Source organism: Heloderma suspectum, chromosome 5 (assembly GCF_057233095.1).
Source record: "Heloderma suspectum isolate Gila_16-S chromosome 5, 16-S_ref, whole genome shotgun sequence".
NCBI classification, from domain to species: domain Eukaryota; kingdom Metazoa; phylum Chordata; class Lepidosauria; order Squamata; family Helodermatidae; genus Heloderma; species Heloderma suspectum.
This window is the reverse complement of record NC_139462.1, coordinates 141,507,862-141,534,930: the sequence shown is the minus strand read 5'-3', so window position 1 is coordinate 141,534,930 and position 27,069 is coordinate 141,507,862. Positions and strand designations below refer to the sequence as shown.

The window sequence follows — 27,069 nt, the reverse complement described above, 5'->3', positions numbered from 1 at the left end:
GGATGGAAGAAAGCTTTGACCAGTTCATAGATAACGACAATTCATGAGTTATTTAACTCATGAATTGTCGGGGCTGTCTGCCAGCATGCTGCCTCCCAGCTGACCTGCCCCTTCTGCTTTGGGAAACAACCCAGGAACTCCCCGGTGAAGTTAGCCCAGGAACTCCCCGGTGAAGTTAGCAAAAATGAATAAGAATCTGTCGCCTTTGTGTTGGAGAGGATGTGGAATTAACGGTACTCAAATACATATATGGTGGGAATGTAGGACGGTTAGAAAATTCGGGGACAAGATAGTTCAAGAAATAGAAAGAATGACTGATCAAGAGATTTGTAAAACACCAAAATTAGCTTTATTGATTATGTTTGTAAAAGAAGATAGATTAGAGAAAAAACATTAGTTGGTTTCTTGCTGACAGCTACAGGGCAATTAATTGCAAGTAATTGGAAGATAGCCTGGAAGCTGACAACACCTTTGTGGAAAAAGAAAACCTGGGACATAGCAATTAATGAAAAGTTGACACAGAAGTTAAGAGTGCACAGAGGAACAAAGAAAAGAGCCACCTTCAAGAAGGATAGGCGAAAATATATAGATTTTATGAAAAAAGATTCAGAATAACCTTGATAGAAGCTTATTTAAATTTGTGGGACTCATGAAAAGAAGAAGACAATAAAGGAATGAAACAGGATGAATTAATATATTAACCTGGAATAGAAATAGAAAATAAGGGAGGGGAGAAGAAGAATCCTGAAACTGTCCAAGCTGGGGGAGGGATTGGGGAGGGACTCTGAATCAATATTGATGTGTTTTTGTAATTTCTTTTGAAAAATAAAAAAAATTCACACACACACCCAAAAAGGAATGTTCTGGAATGTTCCTGGGTTGGTAACCATGACTCCCAAATCCAGCCCTCAGAGTTTTAGCCTAACAACAAACCATTTTAACCCAGAGTTTTAACCCAACAACAAACCATGAGTTCAAACTCTGGGTCGTTTAACCCTCAACAACCCAGAGTGCTGGTTTCAGACATCACAACTAACAACCCAGGAACACTGTTTCCCAAAGGAGAAGCAGCGAGAATGCGGGAGGCAGCACACACATGCTTGCCTGCATGCAGCCCTAACCATTAAACAACCCCTGAGTTGTCGTTATGTGCAAACCGGATCATTGTCTCAGGGTCAGGGAAGTCTATTGCTCTTTTGGATTTTCGAATTAGAGAGGTAAAAGCCTAGATTGAAGGAAGCTTGAAGCCTTGATCCCAGGTAGGCAGGCTACTTTTTGTAAAATCACTAAAGCCTGGAGGCCCATTTGGGGGCGGGGGAGTGGCCCCTGCAGTTCAATTGCTCACAATTCCAGATAACATCAGAAACAGCTATGAAAGCGTAGGCAAATTCCAGGCCACTCCCATGCCACTGAGATAGCCCATACACCAGGCCCCAACAATTAAAAACTCTTAAAGCAAAAGCTCGCTACTCCCTTATTTAAGAGAGACTGATAAAAACTAAAACATAATAAGAAATGATAAAATAACCCATTAAAATGCTGATAACAAAAAAGGAAGGCAGTGGAGCACCCAAACCATCAACTGCTGCTCTGCAACCCGAGTGGCCACTGTACTAAACTGAAAATGGCCTGGTTCGCACATAATGCTAAACCATGGTTTATATAAACTACAGTTCATTGCCTATCCAGGATTTGTCTGGCAGACAATCAAACAAACTGTGGTTTGTTTTTTCAAAACCTGGGTTGTTTCCCTCCTCCTCTGACTGCTTCCTGCCTGTATCCCAACTGCCTTTGCTGTACTGCAGTAAAGAGGCTGGGGTTTTCTTTACCTCGGAGGGTGGGAAACTGCGGCCAGACAACACATAGGATGCCTCTGTAGCATGACAAAACAACCCATGAACAACCCAAGGTTCTGGGCTCACACGTAATGACAAGCCATGGTTTAAAGAACCCACAGTTTACAACCCAACAAACCACGGGTTCCCTTTGTGGTTTGTTTGTGGTTAACAACCCATAGGTAACCCATATAACAACAACCCACGATTCAACCAACCATAGTTTGTTGTTGTGCAAACTAGATCAATATGAGGGCAGTTTAAGGATCACATCAGACAGTTTTAAGATTAACTTTTGTTTCCTTATTTTGTATTGATCTTCCCCATTATTCTCCAAATAAATCACTTGTTTGCATCTTTAAATCTCTCCTGGCTACATTAGTGTTACAAAAATATTGCTGTTGAATGCTAGTATTTCTGCAGAGGGGAGGCAGAATTAGGAGCTGAGGCCTCAGTTAAAATGTTCAGGCAATGCAATGAAACGTTTGGGGAGATTCAGTACGCCCTATCAACCCTGTTTTTGGATTTCCATGCTTAATTCCTTGACCAAATGCATGTATGTGAAGTTTATCTGTAGCCTGTGGCTTCTTGGTTAATTTTTCTTGACTGATTTGCTGCTCTATACGTAATTATACTTAGTTCTCTGTCAATGATTCACTCGCTGTCCTTAGATCTAACCTTAGCCATACTAATGTACTCCATCTGTAAAATGGGCATTCTCCCCTCCCCATGCTAGCTTGTCTTCTAGGGTAGGCTGGACAACTTTCCAAATGTTTACTTCATCCTTTGATAATATGCTACATAGATACATGCTGAGTTGATGGGTAGTCTGTAGATGAGGTCACATGTTCTTTAGTTATTGACTCTGCACATATTTCTAGTTCTTGTTTTCCCTTGTGGTTCATTGTACTAGTCTGGACTATGACAGGCCGATAGCATATGTTGGCCTTATATCATCTGTGAGGGCCGACAATTCCACCCCTGCATATGTTTATAATGCTAGGAATGGAGCCCTATTACTCTAGTACAGCCTTACCCAACCTGGTGCCCTCCAGATGTTGTGGATTACAACTCCCATCAACCCCAGTCATCATGGCCCATAGCCAGGAATGCTGGGAGTTGTAGTCCAAAACATCTGGAGGGCAAATTTCCTTGTATATTTGGGAACATTCCATTTCCCTGCCTTTGACACTGACATCCCGTAAATGTAGCACATTATTGCCAATATTAATAACTCTTGGCTAGAAAAAGGAAAATATGTTTTATATTAGCGTCTGGCAGAAAGATGGTAGAGAATAAGTATCAGTAATTGTATTGGAGAAACCTGAGCAGCCATGCCTTAAGGCTGTGCTTTGGGCCCTGTGCTTTTTAGCATTTTAATTTATGACCTGTTAAGAGGAAATGAACCATCAAATTTGCACAATTGTGTTACTCAAGAAAGCTAATAGCTGAGTTGTTCAGGGCCTCCAGAAGAAATAGCCTATCACTGAGGGAAAAGACAGTGAAATGGCTGGTCAACACTAAAAGGCAAGGCATTTTTGGTTCCAAATTAGCAAAATCAGGGATCAGGGGCTTCAGCTTTGCATGGACAGCTTTAGTTTTACTGGAATTCCTGTGGTCCTCTAAAGGTGATCCAAATTTACAAACCAAGTACTTAGGATCTGTGAGCAGTTAAGGCATAAATCAGGGGTCCCCAACCCATTTTTGTCAGTGGGCACGTTGGTGCCCACGGGCACCAGACTGGAGACCTCATGGATACATAATCTACACTATGAACCTAAGTATGCACTCTTAAGAACTTAATATAAGAAGTGCCTTGGTGGATGAGATGAAGCTGCTTCTATACTAGCCCTTTTCTCTGGAATAGTCATCTTTTGTCCACTCAGTTTTTATGAAGCATCCAGATGATACCATCATCAGCCTGTTACACTTGAGTGTTTTCTGTTACCCTCCTGTATTTTTTCACTCCTGATTTGTGGTAATTCTTTTGTAATAAAATGCAGCTGCAGTCCCAGCCTGTCTAGTGTGGACAAGTATTTTTTGAAACCTTTAGAGTGCGCAATCCTATGAAGATAGTCAGCAGCCTCCGAACTCAGAGGCTGCTGAGTATCCAGTGCAGAATGGCTGGAGCGCGGAGACAATCTTTGCCTCTGCACTTCAGGCGCCCTGCATTTCTGCTAGACAGGGGATTTCACCAATCTCGCAGCAGCGCTTCATAGCGGGAGGGAAGGAGACTGGGGCGGCCATAGAAAACATGGTATGACCGCCAACCCAGTCTCCTGCCCTCCCTGCCACCAGGAACACCTTCTTTTCCCATCTCTGTGTTCCGTTTCCTAGCACAGAGACACAGCCAGAACCACGCTGGCTATGAGGGGGAGAGGGAGGGGGCAGAGAGCATAGTTTCTGGGCTCCGAGCCCTGTTTCCAACCTCAGTGCCCAGAAACTGAACAATCCTGTGTCCTCCCAAACACTGCCTAGGGGGCATAGGATTGCTTTCTTAAGGGCTCCTCTGTCTTTCATTAATCACTTTCTGTCTGCAGATACAACTTATTTTATTGATTCCTGATGACTGTGGGGAGAGGATTAGTGATTAATAATCTAGTAATTGACCTTTGAGTCACATCTCTTAATATGCCCAGAAGAGGCGAAAGAAAAGTTATTTCTTACCATTTGGAAATGCTGTAATTGTTTTACATTGAAACAAACATTGACAGCCACAAACTATTTTTAAGTCAGGGGAAAGATAATATAGTTTAAAGACACCTTACCAGATTCTTCATGGTCATGCTTCAGGTAAACAGGATCTATTTTAAAGGTACTTGTTAAATCTGATCTCTTCTTCACCCTGCACAAATATTGAATATGGATGATTTGCCAGTGTATCGCCTTACCTCCATGACGATTAAAAATAGAGATGTAAGCTTTAATCAATTAGTAGATTAAGGGAACAATCCTATGGCCCCTAGAGAGTGTCTGGGGGGCCACAGGGTATTTTGTATTCCTGGATCTGAGGTCAGAGACAGCGCTCTGACCTGAGATCCAGGAATCTGCGCTTCCCACCCCTCCCCCTCCCCACTGGTGTGGAGTGACCTCAGAGAGAAGGTAAAGGGGTGTGGGGAGGGGACTGGAGAGGCCAGCGTACGAAGTATCCCCAGGGCTCCCCAGCCTCCTTCCTTCCCTCTCCGCAGCGCTCCAGCTAGATGGGCAAAAAAGCCAATCTAGCAAAAATGCAGAGTGGCAAGAGCGTGGAGGCAAAGATCACCAAACTCCAGATCTTAACTCTATCCCCTTTTGCATGTCTTACTTACCACATAGCAGAACAGTCAAAGTTCACCAGGAGCCATTTGTGAGGGTTAAAGTTAAATGAATCTGCAAACTGAAAGGAGTTAAAAAAAAACAATTAGAAAAATAATTACAGCAACCAGATCAGTCATATGATAACAGCTCTGAAAGGTTTTCCAATGTATCTGTGTGGTGTTTTGATCAAATAGGGCAAATATTGGAATATTCAGAGACTTCTGGTGAAATTCAGCATTAATATTAAGAGAGGAAGAATTTGAAAAAAAATCTATTTTACTAACCTTGAAAGTCTTTTTTTTTTTTTTTGGTCTGGTGGGTTGGATGGAGTCCTTTTCATATTCAAGGTGTGTGTGGGGAGGGGGGGTAGAGGGTATTTAAAATTCTATTTAGAAGTTACAAAGTATCCTCTTAAAGCATCAGAAAATGGGCAAGGATTATCACCCTGGCAAAATATTGAACCCCTTTGGGTTAATTTTGTGGGCCAGGATTCAAATATCTGTTCAGCTAGGTCAATGCACCAGCGTATTTGAACCTGAACAACAGCCCCCACCACACCTCAGTGCTGTATTCACCAACAAGGGACTACTGATCCAATGGGCATTTCTACAAAAGGCTTTTATTGTGCACTGCAGTCATGACTGGTCACTCATGGTTTTTTGCAAGTCCTTTATACATCGTCAACCTCCAGGGCCCCTCCCGTGCTTTCTTGCCATTATAGCAGCATAATTCTCAATGGGGATAACATGGTAAGAGATTTCATCACGCTTTTTAGCATGATAAATTTCTGGTGAATTTCCGGAATGCCACTTTATCGCAGAGCCACCTAGGGGCTATATAATGAAACATATAGAACTTGCCCAGAAAGAAAACCACCGGAAACAACCAAATGCAAAGGAGGTGATCTTAATCCCGCAAAGAATCTGGAAGCAGAAGCCCTGGTAAGGCTGTGGGATTTTAACCTCATGTGAAGGAGCTCCTTCTGTGGGAGAAAAGGTGGGGACTGCTTGGCTGTGATCACCACAAAGACAATCAAAGAGGATTCATGGCAAGATACAGTGTAAAATCCAGAATACAAAGCTCTAATGCAGCCTTCCCTGACCTGGTGCTTTCCAAATGTTTGGGACAACAAGTCCCAGAATCCTTGACCATTGGCCATGCTGGCTGGGGCTTATGGGCATTGAAGTCCAAAACATCTGGAGGGCACCAAGTTGGGGAAGCCTGCTGTATGGCAAAAGGCTTTGGAAAATGGGGAGAGCTGCTAAAGCAGTTTGCGATAAGTCCTGGCACCGGGGCCTCCAGCATAGTGTCTATGACCACCAATGTGCCCATGGGCTCTTCCTTGGTGCCCTGCTTCTCCTGATTTTTATTTTATGTTTTAAAGATATTTTTAATTTTTGAATATTTGAATCCCAGCCCATATGGCTGAAACTTCATGGTCCTTGACACATACAGTCCTACCTCTCAATTTGCCCTGAGCAGCAGTGCTCCATCACCAGAGTTGTAGCTCTGTCTTTTTCCCCCAATGAACAAGTCTTTTCAGATGTCACAGAAGTAGCTCAAATCAGCTCCCCATTTTGCAAATTTATCAAATTCTGTGGGGTGGTTTTGCGATTTCTGTAAGTATCTGAAGGGTAAATGATACACAGCTTTGGAAAGCAGTGTCTCTGTTTGTTCAATCCAATTGCGTCAGTTTCCCCTATTAGGCTACAGGTCTTTTGTGAAAAACCATTGACCTACCCTATCAGAGCAGGGGGACGACAACAGACCCCATCTGGCTAGAAATCTATTCAGACTTGTTGAATGGTTGATACATTGAAAGATGCTACGCCACACTACGAGTGATGATTCATTTCCTTCAGGATCCAATAAAGCTACACAGGAAATTACAGCAAGCCTTGTTTGCTGATAAAAATGAAAGAGTGGGATGCTTTACTGGTTAGGGCTCCCTCCCCCCCGCCCGCCTTCTTTTTCTTTATTAGCCTGTACCCACTGGCATTCTTTAGGCACTGGCCTTCACCAAACAGTAATATTTTTTGCTCTGTCCTGACATGGAAGACAAGGAGTTTATCTGACAGCCTGGAGGAATACTCAGGAAATTGCACTGCCCTTATCTAAGGAAGCACATGCAAAACGGCTCAACGTTATTTAAGAAGAAGAAGAGGAGGAGGAGGAGGATGGGGAGGAGGGGGAGGGAGGGGGGAAGAGAGAGAGAAAGAGAGAGAGAGAGAGAGAGAGAGAGAGAGAGAAAGAAAGAAAGAAAGAAAGAAAGAAAGAAAGAAAGAAAGAAAGAAAGAAAGAAAACTATTACGCATAGTATGTTAAACAGAATACCACTCCGTGTTTCTCTAACCTTAAGGGAGGAAAGCATGTATTTCCCCAACTTGATTTTCAGAAAAGATGCAGGCAAGGGAAGTGGTCACTAAATGAACATGTTTGTTGACAATATCAAAATATTATCTATATGGCTATTCAAGGAGAAAAGCCGACTTTTCTCATCTTTCTATTATGGCTTTGTGCTGTTTTGTTCTTCTCTGAGCAGAGGGAGGTTCAGGGTAGACATTCCAACATTAAGTCCATGGAGATACCATGGGATTCTTTCATTGCTCTTATGCCAATCTGTTTATTTACAACATTGATAGCTGTGGCTTGGAGGCAGCAGGCAGTCTCAGCAAAAAGGCAGAAAACATGTAAGCAACTGAGTTTAATGGTTTCAGAGCTCACAATGGCTTCTTCTCCCCGACCAATAATCCAGCCACTGTCCCAGATAAGCCCACATATGTGTATCTGAAACAAACAAAGCCTTGAGAATGTGCAACAGCACTTGTTTATATTCACCTTTTGTTACCCATGCTTCTCTCTTTCCTCCACCCCTTCCTCTCCAGTTGTCCATCTGTCACACACACCCATCCACCCCACGTCAAAATTTAGACTGCAAGCTCTTGGCGCAGGGACCTTTCTTTTTTCATGTCATGGTCAAGTGCCATGTATATTTTAACAATAACAATTGCAATAATAAAAGATGTGGGACTATGGTTTCAGTTCCCATATTTAATTTCTAGTAGATCTTGTACATCCCTTATATGGTTGGCCAGGGGAAGGCTTGAAGGTTTCTTTGGAAATCTGAAACTGTTTGTTTCACCTTTAAGGAGAGTTTAATAATACATAGTGGATAGGTTGCTAGACTAGGACTAGAGCAAGCTGAGTTCCAATCTCTGCTCAGCTTTGAAGCTCAATGGGGGGCCTTGGGACTGTTAATACATCTTAGCCCAAGAGAACCTATGGTCCTCCAGAAGTTGGTGGACTATAACTCTAATCATCCTGGACCACTGGCCATGCTGGCTGGGGCTGATAAGAGCGAGAGTCCACCAATATTTGGAAGGACCACTGGTTCCCAACCCCTATCTTAGCCTAACTTACCTCACAGTGTTGGTGTGAAGATAAAAATGGAAGAAAGATTGGATACAATTATGAAAAATACCTAAAATAATTTGTTCCATTTTAGCAACTTTACGACGCTCCAGGTTGGACAGTACTCTCCTCCGATATCTCCTATGTACGGTGGAGTGGCCAAAGTGTGCCTTCCTTCCCCTCACCTGGTTCCAAGGCTATCAGATTTTCACAGCTGGGCATAATGTATGGATAGGGTGTACATATGCAAAACCCAGCACACTTAAGCCTGAGATAACATGGTTGATCCATGGGTTTTTATCTGGGATACTGATTGCCCCATTCAGGTCTACATACCTTGTGTTTTGTGTGCATGCACCCTATTCATATGTTATGCCCATAGATTGGCAGGACAGGCACACCAGGGCAAGAAGGTGTGATGTTGTCTCCTACTATGCATAGATCAGACGTTGTGGGGACTGAGTATTGTCCAAACCAGGATATTTTTAGTTGCATCATGGAACAGAATTATATGGAAGCCACTCAATTTTCCACTGTACAAAAGAGAATACCTGCTGTACATGGCCATAAAAGTTGTAAAATCAGGGGTCAGCAGCTAAAGATTCTACCTGGATTTCATTTGGAATTCTCCAGACTATTGCTTACCTCCACTCCATTAAGAAGGTAGCGGAATTCAGGGCAGATGAATGAACTCCCAGCATAAGCTGCATCAATATGCATCCAAATATTCTCCTTGTTACCTAGAAGGAGAAAAAGCTTAAACTATAATGTTTTTTATCATTCACCTAACTGAGTGATCAGCAATGTGAGTGGGGTTGCCGTCACTCTTCAGTATGCCTTTAAAATTATTATTTTTTACTTTAGTTGCATTATGATGCGACTGATCTAATTCTGAAGTGTCCTAAAGCAGTGGAGCATTGACTCTGAGGGGTAATCCAAAGTTCATATCTCAGATGTATTTTTTGTCCTTTGTACAACACCCCTCCCTCCCAAAGGCCCAGTTCAAAGCCCTTAAAGACTTAACATTATATTGTGGCATATGCTTGTAGGCATTTTACCTACAGAAGCTCATGCCACAATTTGTGGATTAAGTCCTAAGGTGCTACAAGACTGTTATTTTTTTCTGCAAAAGATAACATGGCTATTTTTCTTCAATGCTCTAGTGGTACATGTTGAAGAACAGGAGCTCCTCATGACAACCCCCACAAAGACACACCCCCAGCTGTCAAACCAAACTGCTGCTTCGGACTTATTTCCACCTAAACATAGTTAATCTGAACTTCAAATTACTTTAATGTTAATAGTATATAGTGGTGCCGCAAAAACTGGAACACAGGGTGTCAGTCCTGGGCCCCACAGCCCAGGGCCCCCCCAAATGACTGCAGCAGCAGTGGCAATCACCACAATGTCTATGGTATGTGTTTTTAACTTTCAACAGAAGCTCAAGTTGCACCCTCTGTCTTCATTCCTCAGAGGGCCTCTGGACCCATGTCAGATATACCAACTAAGCCCTTATCTAGACAGAGATAGCCTAGCTACAGTTATCCATGCTCTGATAACCTCTCGTCTCGATTACTGCAATGTATTATATGTGAGACTGCCTTTGAAAACGGTCCAGAAACTTCAGCTGGCCCAAAACAGGGCAGCAAGATTGTTAATGGGGACTGGCCAACGAGATCTTATTACACCAGTACTTTTCCAGCTGCACTGGCTGCCAGTCCCTTTCTGGGCCTGATTCAAAGTGCTGGTATTAACATTCAAAGCCCTAAACAGCTTGGGACCAGGTTATCTGAAGGATTGCCTCCTCCCATATGTACTGGCCTGGACCCTAAGATCACTTTCAGAAGCCCTTCTCCAGGAGCCCCTGGCAAAAGAGGTAAGGCAGGGAAAAAAGTATTTTCTGCTGTGGCACCCCGGTTGTAGAACAAACTCCCCAGACAGGTTCGCCTGGTGCCTACATTGTACTCTTTCCGGCATCTGGTCAAGACCTTTTTATTTTCCCAGGCATTTTTAGCATTTTAGCATTCCACTTTTTTTAGCTCTGCTGTCTTAAATCTGCTATTGCATTTTAAATATCTGCACTGCTGCTAGTTTTACTCTGGTTGTATTCTTATTCTGTGGTTTTACTATTATATCTGTCAGGAGTGCCCTAGCTGCCTCTTGCAGGCCCTTGGTGTTGTTGTTTATTCGTTCAGTCGCTTCCGACTCTTCATGACTACATGGACCAGCCCACGCCAGAGCTTCCTGTCAGCCATCGCCACCCCCAGCTCCCCCAAGGTCAAGTCCGTCACCTCCAGAATATCATCCATCCATCTTGCCCTTGGTCGGCCCCTCTTCCTTTTGCCTTCCACTTTCCCTAGCATCAGCATCTTCTCCAGGGTATCCTGTCTTCTCATGATGTGGCCAAAGTACATCAGTTTTGCCTCTAATATCATTCCCTCAAGTGAGCAGTCTGGCTTGATTTCCTGGAGTAAGGACTGGTTTGATCTTCTTGCAGTCCAAGGCATTCTCAGAATTTTCCTCCAGCACCACAGTTCAAAAGCATCTATCTTCCTTTGCTCAGCCTTCCTTATGGTCCAGCTCTCACAGCCATAGGTTACTACGGGGAATACCATTGATTTAACTATGCGGACCTTTGTTGTCAGTGTGATGTCTCTGCTGTTCACTATTTTATCAAGATTTGTCATTCCTGTCCTCCCAAGAAGTAAACGTCTTCTGATTTCCTGGCTGCAGTCAGCATCTGCAGTAATCTTTGCGCCTAGAAAGACACAGTCTGTCACTGCCTCCACGTTTTCTCCCTCTATTTGCCAGTTATCAATCAAGCTGGTTGCCATAAGCTTGTTTTTTTTGAGGTTTAACTGCAACCCAGCTTTTGCACTTTCTTCTTTCACCTTCGTCATGAGGTTCCTCAGCTACTCCTCGCTTTCAGCCATCGAAGTGGTATCATCTGCATATCGGAGATTGTTAATGTTTCTTCCAGCGATTTTAACTCCAGCCTTGGCTTCATCAAGCCCAGCACGTCGCATGATGTGTTCTGCGTACAGGTTGAATAGGTAAGGTGAGAGTATACAACCCTGCCGTACTCCTTTCCTAATCTTAAATCAGTCCATTGTTCTGTGGCCTGTTCTTACCGTTGCTACTTGGTCGTTATACAGATTCCTCAGGAGGCAGACAAGATGACTTGGTATCCCCATACCACCAAGAACTTGCCACAATTTGTTATGATCCACACAGTCAAAGGCTTTAGAACAGTCAATAAAACAGAAATAGATGTTTTTCTGAAACTCCCTGGCTTTCTCCATTATCCAGCGGATATTGGCAATTTGGTCTCTAGTTCCTCTGCCTTTTCTAAACCCAGCTTGTACATTTGGCAATTCATATTCCATGAATTGCTGGAGTCTACCTTGCAAGATCTTGAGCATTACCTTACTGGCATGTGAAATAAGTGCCACTGTTCGATAGTTTGAACATTCTTTGGTGGTTCCCTTTTTTGGTATGGGGATATAAGTTGATCTTTTCCAATCTGTTGGCCATTCTTGTGTTTTCCAAATTTGCTGGCATATGGCATGCATCACCTTGACAGCATCATCTTGCAAGAATTTAAACAGTTCAGCTGGGATACCGTCATCTCCTGCTGCCTTGTTATTAGCAATGCTTCTTAAGGCCCATTCAACCTCACTCTTCAGGATGTCTGGCTCTAGCTCACTGACCACACCGTCAAATCTATCCCCGATGTTATTATCCTTCCTATACAGATCCTCCGTATATTCTTGCCACCTTTTCTTGATCTCCTCTGCTTCTGTTAGGTCCTTGCCATCTTTGTTTTTGATCATACCCATTTTTGCCTGGAATTTACCTCTGATGTTTCTAATTTTCTGGAAGAGGTCTCTTGTCCTTCCTATTCTATTATCTTCTTCCGCTTCCGCGCATTGCTTGTTTAAAAATAATTCCTTATCTCTTCTGGCTAACCTCTGGAATTTTGCATTTAATTGGGCATATCTCCCCCTATCACTGTTGCCTTTTGCTTTCCTTCTTTCTTGGGCTGCTTCCAGTGTCTCAGCAGACAGCCATCTTGCCTTCTTGGTTTTCTTTTTCTTTGGGACGTTTTTTGTTGCCACCTCCTGAACAATGTTGCGAACTTCTGTCCATAGTTCTTCCGGAACCCTATCTACTAAATCTAGTCCCTTAAATCTATTCTTCACCTCCACTGCATATTCATTAGGAATATTAGTGAGCTCATATCTAACTGATCTGTGGGTCTTCCCTATTCTCTTTAGTCTGATTCTATATTGTGCAATAAGAAGTTTGTGATCTGAACTACAATTGGCTCCAGGTCTTGTTTTTACCAACTGCATAGATGTCCACCACCTTTGGTTACAAAGGATGTAGTCAATCTGATTTTGGTGTCGACCGTCTGGTGAAGTCCATGTATAAAGTCATCTCTTAGATTGTGGGAAGAGAGTGTTTGTTATGCACATTGAGTTGTCTTGGCAAAATTCTATCTGCCTATGTCCTGCTTCATTTTGTTCTCCCAGACCATGCTTGCCTGTAATTCCAGGTGTCGTCTGACTACCCACCTTAGCATTCCAGTCTCCTATAATGAAAATAACATCTTTTTTTGGTGTACTATCCAGTAGGTGCTGCAGAGCCTCATAGAACTGTGATGTTAAATGGCTTACCCTGAATTCTAATTGAGATCATTCTGTCATTTTTGGGATTGTATCCAAGCACTGCTTTAGCCACTTTATTATTAATTATGAAGGCTACTCCATTTCCTCTGTGGTCCTCTTGTCCACAGTAGTAGATCTGGTGGTCATTTGATGTGAAGTGGCCCATTCCAGTCCATTTCAGTTCACTGACACCCAAAATGTCTAAATTTAATCTTGACATCTCCCCAGTAACCACATCCAATTTGCCCTGGCTCATAGATCTTACATTCCAGGATCCTATGGTGTGTTGATCTTTAGAACATCGGATTCTTCATTCACCACCAGCACCATCGGCTGTTAGCCGTCCGTTCGGCTTTGAGCTAGCTGCGTCTTCACATCTGGGGCTAGTTGAACTTATCCTCTGTTCCTCCCCAGTAGCATTTTGACCATCTTCTGACCTGGGAGTCCCATCTTCCGATGGTATACCGACATATCTCTGGTTGTACTGATCCATTTAGTTTTCATGGCAAGAATACTGGGGTGGGTTGCCGTTTCCTTCCCCAAGGATCGTATTTAGTCTGACCTCTCTGCCATGATCTTCCCGTCTTGGGTGTCCCTTCACAGTTTAGCTCATCATGACATCATTGAGGTGCTCAAGCTCCAGCACCATGACAAGGTAACGATCTCCTTCGCTGAAGTTGCAGTCCCTACCAAAAGCCAAGTCAGGACACAGACGACGAGGAATTATTTCCAATACTTTATTCCTTTATTACTTTATGACTCTTTCAGAATACTAGTCACTAGCCCCAAAGCAAGGAACAGCACTGGGGAAAGGTAGCTGAGTAGTCTAAGCTCCAGGTAAGACAGTTGGTCCCCGTTTGAAGGAGAATCATGGGAAGACCCTGAACTTATGGGCTAGGAAGAGATCCTCCCTCTTTCACTTGGGTCCTCGGGACACGACCGTTGTTTGCGCGCCAAACAAGTGCTACGCCTCCTTTCCACGCCCTCCATCTGTCGTCGCTCCCTGCATCTGTGCTGAGCGTCCAGCAAGCCCCCCTCCAGCGCTCCCTCACTGCCAGGGTCACTATCTCTCCCAGGAGTGCTGGCAGGAGGAATCTCTGCCAGCTGCTGTGCTTGTGAGAGATGAGCGAGCACCTCTCCCACGGATTGCTGTTCCTCCTCAGAATCAGAACTGCTCTGGGGCTCTATTGGCTCAGTTTCCACCCCGACATCATCTCCGCTCCCATGAGGCCCCCCCTTGTGCTCCTCCCCTGGGGCCCCGGGTTTGTGGGGGTACAGCTGGTGGAAGCACCTCAGCAGCAACGGAGCATGCACATTTTCCGCAGGTTCCCAGGATTGCTCATCTGGCCCGTACCCCTTCCAGTCCACCAGATATTGCAGGCAGCCGCGAGAAAGACGGGAGTCCAGAATCTCCGCGACCTCAAACTCCTCCTCCCCCTCCACCAGCACTGGCAGCGGAGGGGAGCCAGCCGAGCGATGAGGGTCACCAGAAACCGGGGGGACAGCAAGGACTGATGAAAAAGCGGATGGATCTTCATGGTGTGTGTGGGGGGGAGAGCCAGGCGAAAAGCAACAGGGTTAATCTGAGCCGTAATCTGGAAAGGCCCTGTGTGGCGAGGCGTGAGCTTCCTTGCAGGTGAGTGAGAGGGGAGGTATTGGGTGGACAACCAAACCCAGTCCCCCAGTTGCAGAGACAGACCCGGCTGGCGCCGCCGGTCTGCAGAGACCTTGTAAGCTGTCTTGGCTTGCTCAAGGGAGTCCCATAAGAGGTGGTGTACCACTCACAACTCCTCTAAAAAGTCATGGGCCGCTGGCACCGAAGAGGGAGCTAGGGTGGACAGGAAAGTCTTGGGGTGGTAACCAAAATTGGCAAAAAATAGAGTTTGGCGGGTGGAAGCATGCCAAGCATTGTTATAAGCAAATTCTGCAAGAGGCAGTAAGGAAAACCAGTCATCTTGCTGGTAATTGACATAACAGTGCAAATATTGCTCCAGAGTCGCATTGATGCACTCGGTCTGACCATCCGTCTGTGGATGGTGGGCAGAGGAAAGATGGAGCGTCACATGGAGAAGCCCAAGTAGCTCCCTCCAGAAATGGGCCGTGAATTGGGCCCCCCTATCCGAAATGAGACCCTCGGGCCATCCGTGGAGCTGGAAAACATGCGCCAAAAAAAGCTCCGCCATCTCCCTGGCTGTGGGCAACCCAGAGCAGGGGATGAAATGGGCCATCTTAGAAAACAAATCCACCACCACCAGAATAGTGGTCTTACCATGTGAGCGAGGCAAGTCAGTGATGAAGTCAGGAGAGAGCAGTTTCCAAGGTCCGGAGGGGGTAGACAGGGGGTGAAGCAAGCCTGTGGGCTTGCCTGAGGGGGGCTTCGCCCTCTGGCAGGTTGGGCAGGAGGCGACATAGGTCTTGATGTTCCGACATACACAAGGCCACCAAAAATCCCGTGTCACTCCGTGCAGGGTCTTGGCGAAGCCAAAATGCCCAGCGGTGGGGGAGTCGTGGCACTGATGGAGGACCTTCTCGCGGAGGGGTCTAGAAGGCACATAGACCCGGCTGGAATAGTAAAGCAGGCCACCTCGCAAAGAGAAGGGGGTAGAGTGGGGGGGGCAGAGGCTAGCCCCAATTCCTCCACTTTTGTGCAGACAAAAGCATCCTGAGCCTGTTCAGACTGAATAAGTTCCTCCCAAGAATGAGGTATCGCAGCTGCTGCCAGGCTCTGCGGGGGAAGAATCAGAAAGGGGGGGATTTCCCTCACCCCCTGGCTGGAGGTCCGGCTTACGAGAAAGAGCATCTGCTTGTAGGTTGTCGGAGGCCTTCACATGGCAAATCTTAAGGTGGAACTGGGGGAAAAAAAGTGACCACCTAATCTGCTGCTGGTTTAAGGCACGGGCTGTCTGAAGATGTTCCAGGTTGTGATGGTCAGTTCTAACTTCGACTAGGTGCTGTGCCCCCTCCAGAAGATGACACCAGGTCTCCAAAGCGGACTTGATGGCCAACAGTTCCTTCTCCCAGATGGTATAATTCCTCTCAGACATGTTCAGCTTCCTGGAGTGGTAGGCGCAGGGTTGCAACCTGCCGCCCGCCCCATCTGGCTGAAAACGCACCGCCCCCACCGCAAAGTCAGAGGCATCAGTTTGCGCTACAAAAGGCTTCCTCAGGTTGGGATGTAACAGGATCGGCTCAGAACGAAAAAGCTTCTTAAGTTCCTCGAAAGCCTGTTGGGCAGATGCCGTCCAATGAAAAGGAGATTTCCTGCCCTTAAGGAGGTCCGTGAGAGGAGATGTCAGCCAAGCAAAGCTGGGCAGGAACTTTCTGTAAAAATTAGCAAACCCCAGAAAACGTTGCAAGTCCTTCTTGGTGGATGGAGCCTGCCAGGAGAGGCCAGTCTGGCCCTTTGCAGGATCCATCCTGATACCATCAGGTGAGATAATGTAGCCAAGATAGTCCAAACAGGTTAGGTCAAACGCACTTTTCTCCAGCTTGGCATAAAGATGGTGCTCGCGGAGGCGCTGGAGGACTGCGGAGACATGGGCTGATGGGCATGGGGGTCCTCAGAAAATATAAGTAAATCATCGAGATGCACAATGAGGAAAGTGTCCAAATAGTCCTGGAAGATGGCATTCATAAAACGCAAAAACGGGGGGGGGGGGGCGCAGGCAAGCCCAAATGGCATCACTAGGTATTCATATGCTCCGTACCGGGTGCTGAAACAGGTCTTCCACTCATCCCCCTCCCGGATGCGAATCAGATTGTAGGTGCCACACAGGTCCAACTTTGTGAAAATCTTGGCTTGCCCCAGGCGCTCCAGCATCTCCGGTATGAGGGGGAGGGGGTACTTGTCAGGGATCGAGACCGAATTCAAAGCTCTGAAATCATGCACTGGGCAGAGTTGGCCCAATTTCTTGCGCACATACATGGTAGGGGTGCAGGCGGGGGGGGAGGAGGAGGGGCGAATGAAGCCACGTCTGAGGTTTGTGTCCAAAAACTCCTGCAGAGCTCGAAGCTCTGGCTCCGACATCGAATACAGCCAGCCAGTGGCGATGGTCACCCCAGGAATAAGGTTAATGGCACAGTCAAAAGGGTGGTGGCCGGGGGAGCTGGTCGGCCTCCTTCTTGCCGAAAACATCCCGAAAAGCCGCATACTTCTCTGGGAGGATCACGCTAGCTGAAGAACAGCCAGAAGCAGACGAGGAGGGGGAGGAAAGGGTTAAGGCCTGGACTGGGACTGGCACCTCGGTCGGGAGGCAATGCTCCCGGCAGTAGGGAGACGCAAACTCCACTTGCTGAAGCCCCCAAGAAATCTGAGGATTATGCTTAGAGAGCCAGGAAACACGTAGAACGAGTGGGTATTGGGGAACCTTGGCCAAGTGAAACTGAATCTGCTTAACGTGGGACTGGGCGCGCAGAGTGAGTGGAGCTATAATCCGGGTCACCGCGCCTGAAGAAAGAGGATGCCCATCGATGGTCTCCACTACCAAGGGGGCAGGAAGAGGCAGGGTAGGAATCTTGTGGAAGAGAGCGAACGTTTCATCCATGAAACTGGTCGTAGCCCCAGGGTCCACTAAAGCTAGGGCCTCCACCCCACCCCACTGGGAGGAGTGGAGGTGAACATGCAATAGCAGATGGGAGGGTGGGGGTTTGCGGAAGGCACCCACCTGGTGGGGGACGAGGAGGAGGAGGAGGAGGAAAGAGAGGAGGGGGAGGCAGTGGGGCTGCGGGTCTAGCGTGGCAGGTTTTGGTGAAATGTCCCAGCTTTCCACACCGAAAGCATCGGCACTCCGCGCGCCGCCGCTCTAGTTCCTCCAGCGGCAGCAGGGCTCAGGTAGCTCCCAGCTGCATCGGGGTCTCCTCCGCCCCCACCGCAGGGGCAGGGGGTGGGGGAGGGGGCAGGAAACATGGGGGAATGGGAGGAGGGAAATCTCGGCCCCTGGCGCCCCGCCGGGTCTGCTGGCGCCCCTCCAGCCAACTATCTATCTGGAGGCAGGTCTGGGTGAGGTCCTCCAAAGTAGGCAGGCTAGGTGTGCGTGCCAACTCATCCAAGATCTCGTTGTTCAAATTGTCCAAAAACTGAGCCACCAGTGCAGCATCATTCCACTGTAAATCCTGAATCAGCAAGCGAAAAGTTGTCGCGTAGCTGGAAACTGAGTCCTTGCCCTGCCTGAGGCAGCGAATCTCCCGAGAAGCCGTCTGCATGTGCAGGGGTTCACCGAAAAAACTGGCCATCGCTGTCATGAAAACTTGATAGTCCCTGAGCAGGGGGTCATTAGCGAGAAGAAGTCCCGAAGCCCATTTAGCTGCCACACCTGAAAGTAGGTTAATGATGAAGCCCACACGAACCTGTTCTGTCAAGAAATCCTCAGGTCGTAGGCGCATGTACAGCTCCAATTGGGCCCGGAAAATCTGAAAAAGTCCTTTCTCACCAGAAAACTTATCTGGCAGAGCCACTGGGCACTTGCGGCGAGGGGGAATCAGAGGTGGCGGGGGTTGAACCGCAGCTTGCAGACTCTGTACGGCAGTCGTCAGTTGAGCCACTTGATCACAAGCAGCCTGGTTCTCTTGCGCGAGAGCTTGCACCGCCGGGTCCATGGCAGCCTCCAGAGGCAGTAGGAGTAGAGAGAGGAAAAAAAAGAGGAACGGGGACCAAGCTGTCAGGAGCGCCCTAGCTGCCTCTTGCAGTCCCTACCAATAGCCAAGTCAGGACGCAGACGACGAATTCTTTCCAAGACTTTATTCCTTTATGACTCTTTCAGAATACTCGTCGCTAGCACCAAAGCAAGGAACAGCACTGGGAAAAGATAGCTGAGTAGCCTAAGCTCCAGGTAAGGCAGTTGGTCCCTGTTTGAAGGAGAATCACGGGAAGACCCTGAACTTATGGGCTATGGAGAGATCCTCCCTCTTTCCCTTGGGTCCTTGGTGTCCATTCACAGTTTAGCTCATGACATCATTGAGGTGCTCAAGCTCCAGCACCATGACAAGGTAACGATCTCCTTCGCTGAAGTTGCAGTCCCTACCAATAGCCAAGTCAGGACACAGACGACGAGGAATTATTTCCAATACTTTATTCCTTTATTACTTTATGACTCTTTCAGAATACTAGTCGCTAGCCCCAAAGCAAGGAACAGCACTGGGGAAAGGTAGCTGAGTAGCCTAAGCTCCAGGTAAGACAGTTGGTCCCCATTTGAAGGAGAATCACGGGAAGACCCTGAACTTATGGGCTAGGAAGAGATCCTCCCTCTAGGGAGAGATCCTCTTTGGGTCCTCAGGACGTGACCGTTGCTTGCGCGCCAAACAAGTGCTACGCCTCCTTTCCACACCCTCCATCTGTCGTCGCTCCCTGCATCTGCGCCGAGCGTCCAGCAAGCCTCCCTCCAGCACTCTCTCACTGCCAGGGTCACTATCTCTCCCAGGAGTGCTGGCAGGAGGAATCTCTGCCAGCTGCTGTGCTTGTGAGAGATGAGCGAGCTCCTCTCCCACGGATTGCTGTTCCTCCTCAGAATCAGAACTGCTCTGGGGCTCTATTGGCTCAGTTTCCACCCTGACAATATCTTATATTGTATTTTCTGTTGTATTTTTGTGGTTTTAATTCTGTGAACCGCCCGGGTATAAAATAAATAATGGTGGCATTTTTAGCATTTTAGCATTCCACTTTTCTTTTCTTTTTTAGCTCTGCTGTCTTAAATCTGCTATTGCATTTTAAATATCTGCACTGCTGCTAGTTTTACTCTGGTTGTATTTTTATTCTGTGGTTTTACTATTATATCTTATATTGTATTTGCTGTTGTATTTTTGTGGCTTTAATTCTGTGAACCACCCAGACAGCTTCAGCTATTGGGTGGTATAAAATAAAGGTGGCAGACACAAATGGACCTTTGCTCCACAGCACACCTGGCCTCTATTTAAGATTTTTAAAAAGTACAAGTTACATTACAGTGACAGCTGCTACCTGCACTGTCATTTGGTGGCCCACTGCTGCACAGTCATCACCTCCTCTTACTCTGGCTCTTAAGGTGGTGGTGGTGGAGGACTGGGGGGAAAGAAGACGGAAGGAAGGAAGGAAGGAAGGAAGGAAGGAAGGAAGGAAGGAAGGAAGGAAACGGATTCTGTTTTCTATCTTTTTTCAAGATCCATTACAGAGGTTGTCAGGCACCCTGGAGCTTCACTGTCCACTAAACCCAACAACCTCTGTAAAACATTTGAAGAAAGCAAAAGGGACTCAGTTGCTTCCTTCCTGTTGCCTAATAAGCAGGGGTGGGGGAGTGAGTGAGTAAGGCTCTCTTCACACCTGCCATTTTATCCCACTGCAAACCGATCCTTTTGATTCTGAATCCTTTCCGGAATTTAGGGCATCTCTACACCAGCCTAAAATCCTGCATTTAAATCCTTTCTGCTTCCATTTTAAATGCAGGATCACTCCATTTTTCATGCTTCCTTTCTCCCCTCCCCTTTTCCCCTCCTTCTCCCTGTATCTGAGTCTTCCATATTTTTCAAGGATCTCGCTCCTTTTCTTGCCACTTTTCCTCTTTTCACGGAGGGAACTTAAGCAGAACACAAAAGGGTAATTTGATAGCTCATTATTTGCAATCTATTTAAAAATGGAACAAAGGGCATTTAGTGCAGGAGATGCCCTAGAGGTTCACGGCGTCATCTAAAGAGCCCGCAAACTTCCGTGAGTGAGCAATCTCAATAGCAGGATAAAAGCTCCATGTGAAGGAGCCCTGAGTGAGTGAGCAGGATGTTGGGGGGTGGGGGAGAGAAAACATGGCAGTGAAACAGCCAGGGGTGGGAGACAGAGGGCATCTTGACCAGGATTTCTTCAAACCTGTCAGTACCACTGATAGTATAAGATCCAATCCATATATGAGAAGAAAACAGCCATCATTTATTGTGTTTTTCTAAAAAAAAAAAATTAGTCTATAAGCAGCTTTGAAGGGCTGGAGTAGAAATGCAGCCTATAAATATATAAATATTGCTAACCCTTTACAAAGTATTGGAGTAGATGAGTACTCCCATGTCAGAACAGGAGAAAGAATGCACAGACTTAAAAGAACTACATTAAATTAAAATGCTAAATGCAAAAGGATCCCCCAATGATGGGGCATTGCTATGATGGGGCAGCCTTGCTGTAGTTCATCATTTAAAAAGAAGTTATATGAATAGTACATTTTGAGAATGCTCAACTTCTAAAACTTAAAAAAGCCAAAACCAGTAAGTCACAAAATGGTGCAAGCATCACAGCCAATATCATTGGCACGGGGAAAAGGTTAATTCTTCTCTCTGGGGCTACAACCCAGATCTGGATCACTCCTTCCTCCACAGGTTGTTTGTACACTTTTGTAAGAGATCCTCTGAATGGGTCTCCCATGTCACATCTACCTTTGCAGTTTGTTCCCCGATGTGCATTTTTCCCTTTTCCAAGGTCACTGGCCAGTTATGCACCAGCATCCCTAAGCAGGGAAATATGCACACAGATGCTGACTCACCTATGGGCAAAGCTAGGAAGGTCTTCTTTTAACTCCATTGCTGCAAGTAGCTATGTAATTAAACCAGATGGAACAGATTTTAAAAGGGACTAAACCATCCTTCGCCAACCTGGTACGCCCCAGTTGTGTTGGACTACTGGCTGACGACTGTGGAAGTTGTAGTCCAACACATCTGGAGGACACCAGGCTGGGGAAGTATTCAACCATCTAAAGATGCTAAAGTATTCAAAAACAAATGTTGCCACATAAGTGTTTGTTTCATTAAATGGTACAAACATGCTGCCCTTTTCTACTGGGATGTTTTCCTATACAAGCCCCACTGAAGGAATTTAATTATGTGACAATGTCAATGTGTGAAACCCCGTGGAGGTGAAATGGCAACTGGTTTATGGCAGACACAGCAACAGATTTTCAACTTTGAAATAAAAGTAACACTTATTCACTTACAAATAGGACCCAATTCTAGCAGATTGTCAAAGGAGCAGCATGGTGTGCTTCCAAGTGTTGCACAAAACTGCAGAACCAAAAACAAAACAGAAACAAACTCAGCAATTTTAAAAATCCAGTTGAATGAAAACCAACAAGCCACAAAGACATAGTCCCAGGATAGTACAAGGTTAGCTACAAGGAGCCAATATGAGTCAATTGTGTACTACTATAGCGACTTTCTAGAACGAATTCTGAGGAGCTGTGTTTGTGTTTTATCAAGCAGGAGCAGGGGTTATATTTTCAGTTAAAATCACTCCATATTGGCTCCATGTTAACTAACATAGAACACTTTTGTGAAATATGAGAGTAATTACATAACTGAAGAGGCACGGGATCAAGATCTGTAATCCACTGATCAAGACCTGTGATGCATTGAATACAATGTCCTATCCTTATCATCATTGTTATCATCATTGTTTATTGACTGGTTTTTGAGAGTGTTACAACAGAAAAATCCCCCTTCCCCCTTATATCAGTTAGTGATAAAACCATAGGAAATGGAGACTTATATCTCTTAAAACAACCTATCTTAAATTGACCCATATTCCATACATGCTTTGGAAGAAAATCACATGCTTTAGATCAGGGACGGGGAACCGGTGGCCCACCAGAAGTTGCTAGACGACAACTCCTATCATGCCTGATCAATGGCCATACTAGCTGGGGCTGATGGTAGGTGGAGCCCATCATCATCTCAAAGTTCCCCACCCCACTTATAGACAAAAAGGGGTTGTTGCAGAGTTATCAATTCCATTGCAGGTTTGTGACATGCTTCAAACAGCAAAAAGCCTCTTCGACCAGAGATGATAATGGGACAATTAGATATCTAGTTCACAGAAGGATGACTCTGGGGAAGGTGCAACAATTAAACTGGTGCCAAACTGGTTTGATATTATAGTGTGGATGTGCCTATTCATTCTTGGCTTAACTTGCTTAAAGGTGTGTTGCAAACATAATAGCAACTTTGGTGTAATGGCAGCTTTGGGTGTCGAACCAGGACTGGAAAGTCCAGGGGCCCATCTACATGGGAGTTTTTCTTTGATGCTGCTGTGGCGTAAAGTCACTGGGACACATGACATTGTAGCCACACTGCAGCCACCCTGGAGTTTACCTGTGGGGAAGCCACATATTTGCAGAGTGCTTTTAGTCCATTGTTTTTCTTTAATTCAGCTCCCCTGCAGTTCAGCTCCAGTATGCCTATCCCTCTGCTTTAAATTCAGTATGATGGAGGCATTCCTAGCGGTGTGGGCATGCCCTCAGTAACTTAGGTAACTACAGAAACTTGCACGCCTTTCGCACACATCAAAGCCCTAGAGCGCTTTCGAGCCTTCAGAATCACCCTGCATTTCCTTTTCCCCAATGGGCGCAATTAGCCTCAGTTTGCATTACTTTGCTTTTTCAATGTTATGTTAAATCGCTTTTCTGATGCTGTGTAAAGTCACATCTTTGATGTTACGTAAAGTTGTTTCTCTGATGCTGTGTAAAGTCGATTCTCTGTTTTATCGCGGTACCGATCTGGTGAGGTCTTGGGTGGAGCCTGCATTTGCAAGCAGGGAAGAAGTGCCCAGAGAAGGAGGGATGTGTGTGGAAGCTAGAACTCCCTGACAGTTTGCTAGAATGGGGTGAAATTGTGGGGGGATGCTCTCAGGGGGAGCCTTCAGATGCTGCACTGGATAATCGGGGATTTTGGCTTCTTCAGGGAAATCTGTACACATGGGGAAAAATTAGTTGCTCTCCATTCATAATAAGGTAGTAGCAGGGGGAAGCCTGGACATGGGCCAGGAAACAAGCTTCGCTCATTGGTTGGGCAGCCCTTCCCAGTTTGATGATGTTCATCTCTACTCCCCCCACCCCACTAGGAAGTATGTTCCTTTCAAGTGCTGTGTGACCCCTGAAAACTGGATTCTAAAGGTATGATACACTCTGCTTAACTTGCTTCATGTGTCCCTGACAGACCAAAGACAATTCCATTAAAATCTGGATAATATTCCAACACGCCTCTCATTCTGTTGTCGTGAAGATCCCCGCCGCCCCCTGGTTCAAATACACACTCAGCCTGAAGCTCCCTAGATGACACTGGGTCAGTCCCCATCTCTCAGTCTAACCTACCTCACAGGGTTGCTGTGAGAATAAAATGGAGTTTGGGGGAAGAACCAGGTACACTGCTTTGACTTCCTTGGAAAAATGGTGGGATAGGAATGTAATAAATAAAAATAAATAAATAAGGATATACAGAAGTATTGTCAAAAGGAGGTTCAAAACTCTAATTATTCTGGATAAATCTGTGTGTGGATCCATTGCATATATACATGAGCCTTTGCACATTTATTATTAGCATAAAAATAGATACAAAAATGCTGCAAAGTACATCATTTTGTCAAGTGACATTTCAGAAAATTAGTACGTACAAACTGCAGAAGGACTAGATTTCCTTTGACAAGGTATTCATTTCTAATTATTTACATTTATTAAAATATTTATACCCCACCTCTCAATTGTGATTTCAAAGGCAGCCCACAACACGGTTAAAATAATCAATATAAAAACAACAAGGTTTAAAAAAAGCCAATACAATGAAAAATTACATTCCATTAAAATTAAAATAACAGCAAAAATCAATTTAAACAGCAGCAGAGATCAAATCAAAAGATCAAAGAAAAAGATGCACTTATCGTTATGCATGCACTTACACTGCACTCCTATAGTACTCATTTGTGTAGTATTAGTGACAGTGACAGATACTATAAATCAGGGCTGAGGAATCTCAGGCCCAGGGGCCACATCCAGCCCGCCCAGGGTTCCCCAGATGGTCACACGCAGCCCTCTCCCTGGAAGTATTTTTTGCCCTACTCACCACTGTAATGCAGCTTCCAAGAGCTTCTCAAAAACTGAATTTGGCCCACAGGCTGAAAAAGCTTCCCCACCCTGCTAAAAATGATAGGGTTATGCAGCCCACCACCATCATTGCCCAATGGTTACTGATCCCCCCTCCCTCCTCATCACACACAGCTGAATGGTACATTGCATCAGGAAATAAGGTAAACACGTATATATTCAATGAGAAAGGCCTACAGATAAGAGCCACCTTTTCATTAAGTCTGCACACGCAATCTTACTCTGCTGTCTCTCTGCACGGTTCCATAATGACAAAGCATATTAGCTGTTACCAGGACACATGTCAGTGGCTGGCAAGAGGTGAAGGCAAACAGTGATTTCAGTGGAGACACCTATATCCAAATTAAAGGCACAGCACCTTGGTGTCAATGTCCTATTACTGTTAAGTGCTGTTACAGACAAGGCCCTATAATCAGCTCATGCTTTGTGCTGTTAGAACAAGAGATGTTCCTACGTGATGAAGGTCAGCACTCAGCAGTATTTCATTGCCCTGGGTGTCTTCCCTGTAGGTGTGTAAAGTAACCTCAAAGCTCCTTGTATCAATTCCAAAAAGCCACTTAAGCGAACACCATCTGCTGTCAGGGGAGGGGGGGATGAGGGGGTCTTCTTATGCTGTATCACTGTAACCCAATTTGTAACCCATGTTACAATCACCTAATCGCATTTCGGACAGGGAAGGATTGCCTCTTGCAAACGGAGCTGACAGCTCAGAGGAGCCCCTGGACTTGATCCTCTTCAGATGGCAGCATGAAATATTAGCACTGCTGCTCTCATGCTGGATTCAGAAGAGTCAGTTGACCGTGCCAGTCAGGTAACAGCAGCACTTGGCTGAGCACAGAGCCTGGCCTGTACATTTATTAGGGAATAGGGATCCATAGCCAGACATTGTATAGTGGCAGGGCCCTAAAAGTTCATGGGGCTGGGGAGCATTTTAAGTTATTGCAACCCCCCCCCCCAAATACAGATAGTTTATTACATCTCCTGGTATGAAGCTACCCATATAATACACTCATCATCTGAGGCCCTGCTCCAAGTGCCTCCTCTGACGGAGGCTTGGAGGATGGCAACAAGGGAGAGGGCCTTCCTGGTGGTGGCCCCCCGATTATGGATCACTTTCCCCAGTGAGGAATGCCTGGCACCAACATTGTCATCTTTTCAGTGCCAGGTCACAACCTTCCTCTACTCCCAGGCGGGGCCATCCTATGAAGCTGATTGGTGGGAGATTCAGGACAGACAAAAGTACTCCTTCACACAGCGCGTAGTTAAGCTATGGAATTTGCTACCACAGGACGTAGTGATGGCCATCAATTTGGATGGCTTTAAAAGGGGGTTGGACAAATTCCTTGAGGAAAAGGCTATTGATGGCTATTAATCTTGAATTGATGTCTATGTGCTACCTTCAGTACCAGAGGCAGTCAGCCTAGGTACACCAGTTGCTGGGGAACATGGGTGGGAGGGTGCTGTTACGTTCATGCCCTGCTTGTGGGTTCCCAGCCGACAGCTGGTTGGCCACTGTGTGAACAGAATGCTGGACTAGACGGACCCTTGGTCTGATCCAGCAGGGCACTTCTTATGTTCTTATGTTCTTATGTTATTAGGACAGCATTTGATAAGGTTTTTAATGGATTCTGGGATTTACTGTTGATAGTTTTAAAACTGTTATACTTTTGTATATTGGTTTTGTATTATGTGTTTTTAGGGTTTTAATCTTGGTAAATCGCCCAGGAAGGGCTGGCAACACAGGTCGGCATGGTAGGGCACCTGCCAAGGGCCCACAGCCCAGCAAGGAGGGCACTGACAGGAGACCCCTGGACTTGCTCCCCCTCTTCACCATTGCATCCTCCTTGTTCACCCACCTCTCTCTCTCTCTCTCTCTGCCACAGACAATGGTGGTTGTGTGATGGCTGAGCAGCTCTGTGCCTGGCAAGCAAGCAGGTGGTAGCAATGATGAGGAAGAGGAGCAGCTGGTGTCAATAGCGGTAA

At 45.9% G+C, this 27,069-nt stretch overlaps 1 protein-coding gene across 2 annotated transcripts in view; it reads right to left on the bottom strand.

Annotated features, from left to right (window-relative positions):
- DDC (dopa decarboxylase) overlaps positions 1 to 27,069 on the bottom strand; it is a 129,204-nt gene that overhangs the window by 19,273 nt on the left and 82,862 nt on the right. For both annotated transcript variants that reach the window (XM_084857686.1, XM_084857687.1), the window contains exons 7-10: positions 22,150 to 22,216; positions 9,189 to 9,283; positions 5,144 to 5,211; positions 4,604 to 4,680 (exon numbers count right to left, since the gene is read on the bottom strand). In XM_084857686.1, the coding sequence (XP_084713812.1) occupies positions 4,604 to 4,680; positions 5,144 to 5,211; positions 9,189 to 9,283; positions 22,150 to 22,216 (307 nt within the window). The remainder of the gene's footprint in view (positions 1 to 4,603; positions 4,681 to 5,143; positions 5,212 to 9,188; positions 9,284 to 22,149; positions 22,217 to 27,069) is intronic.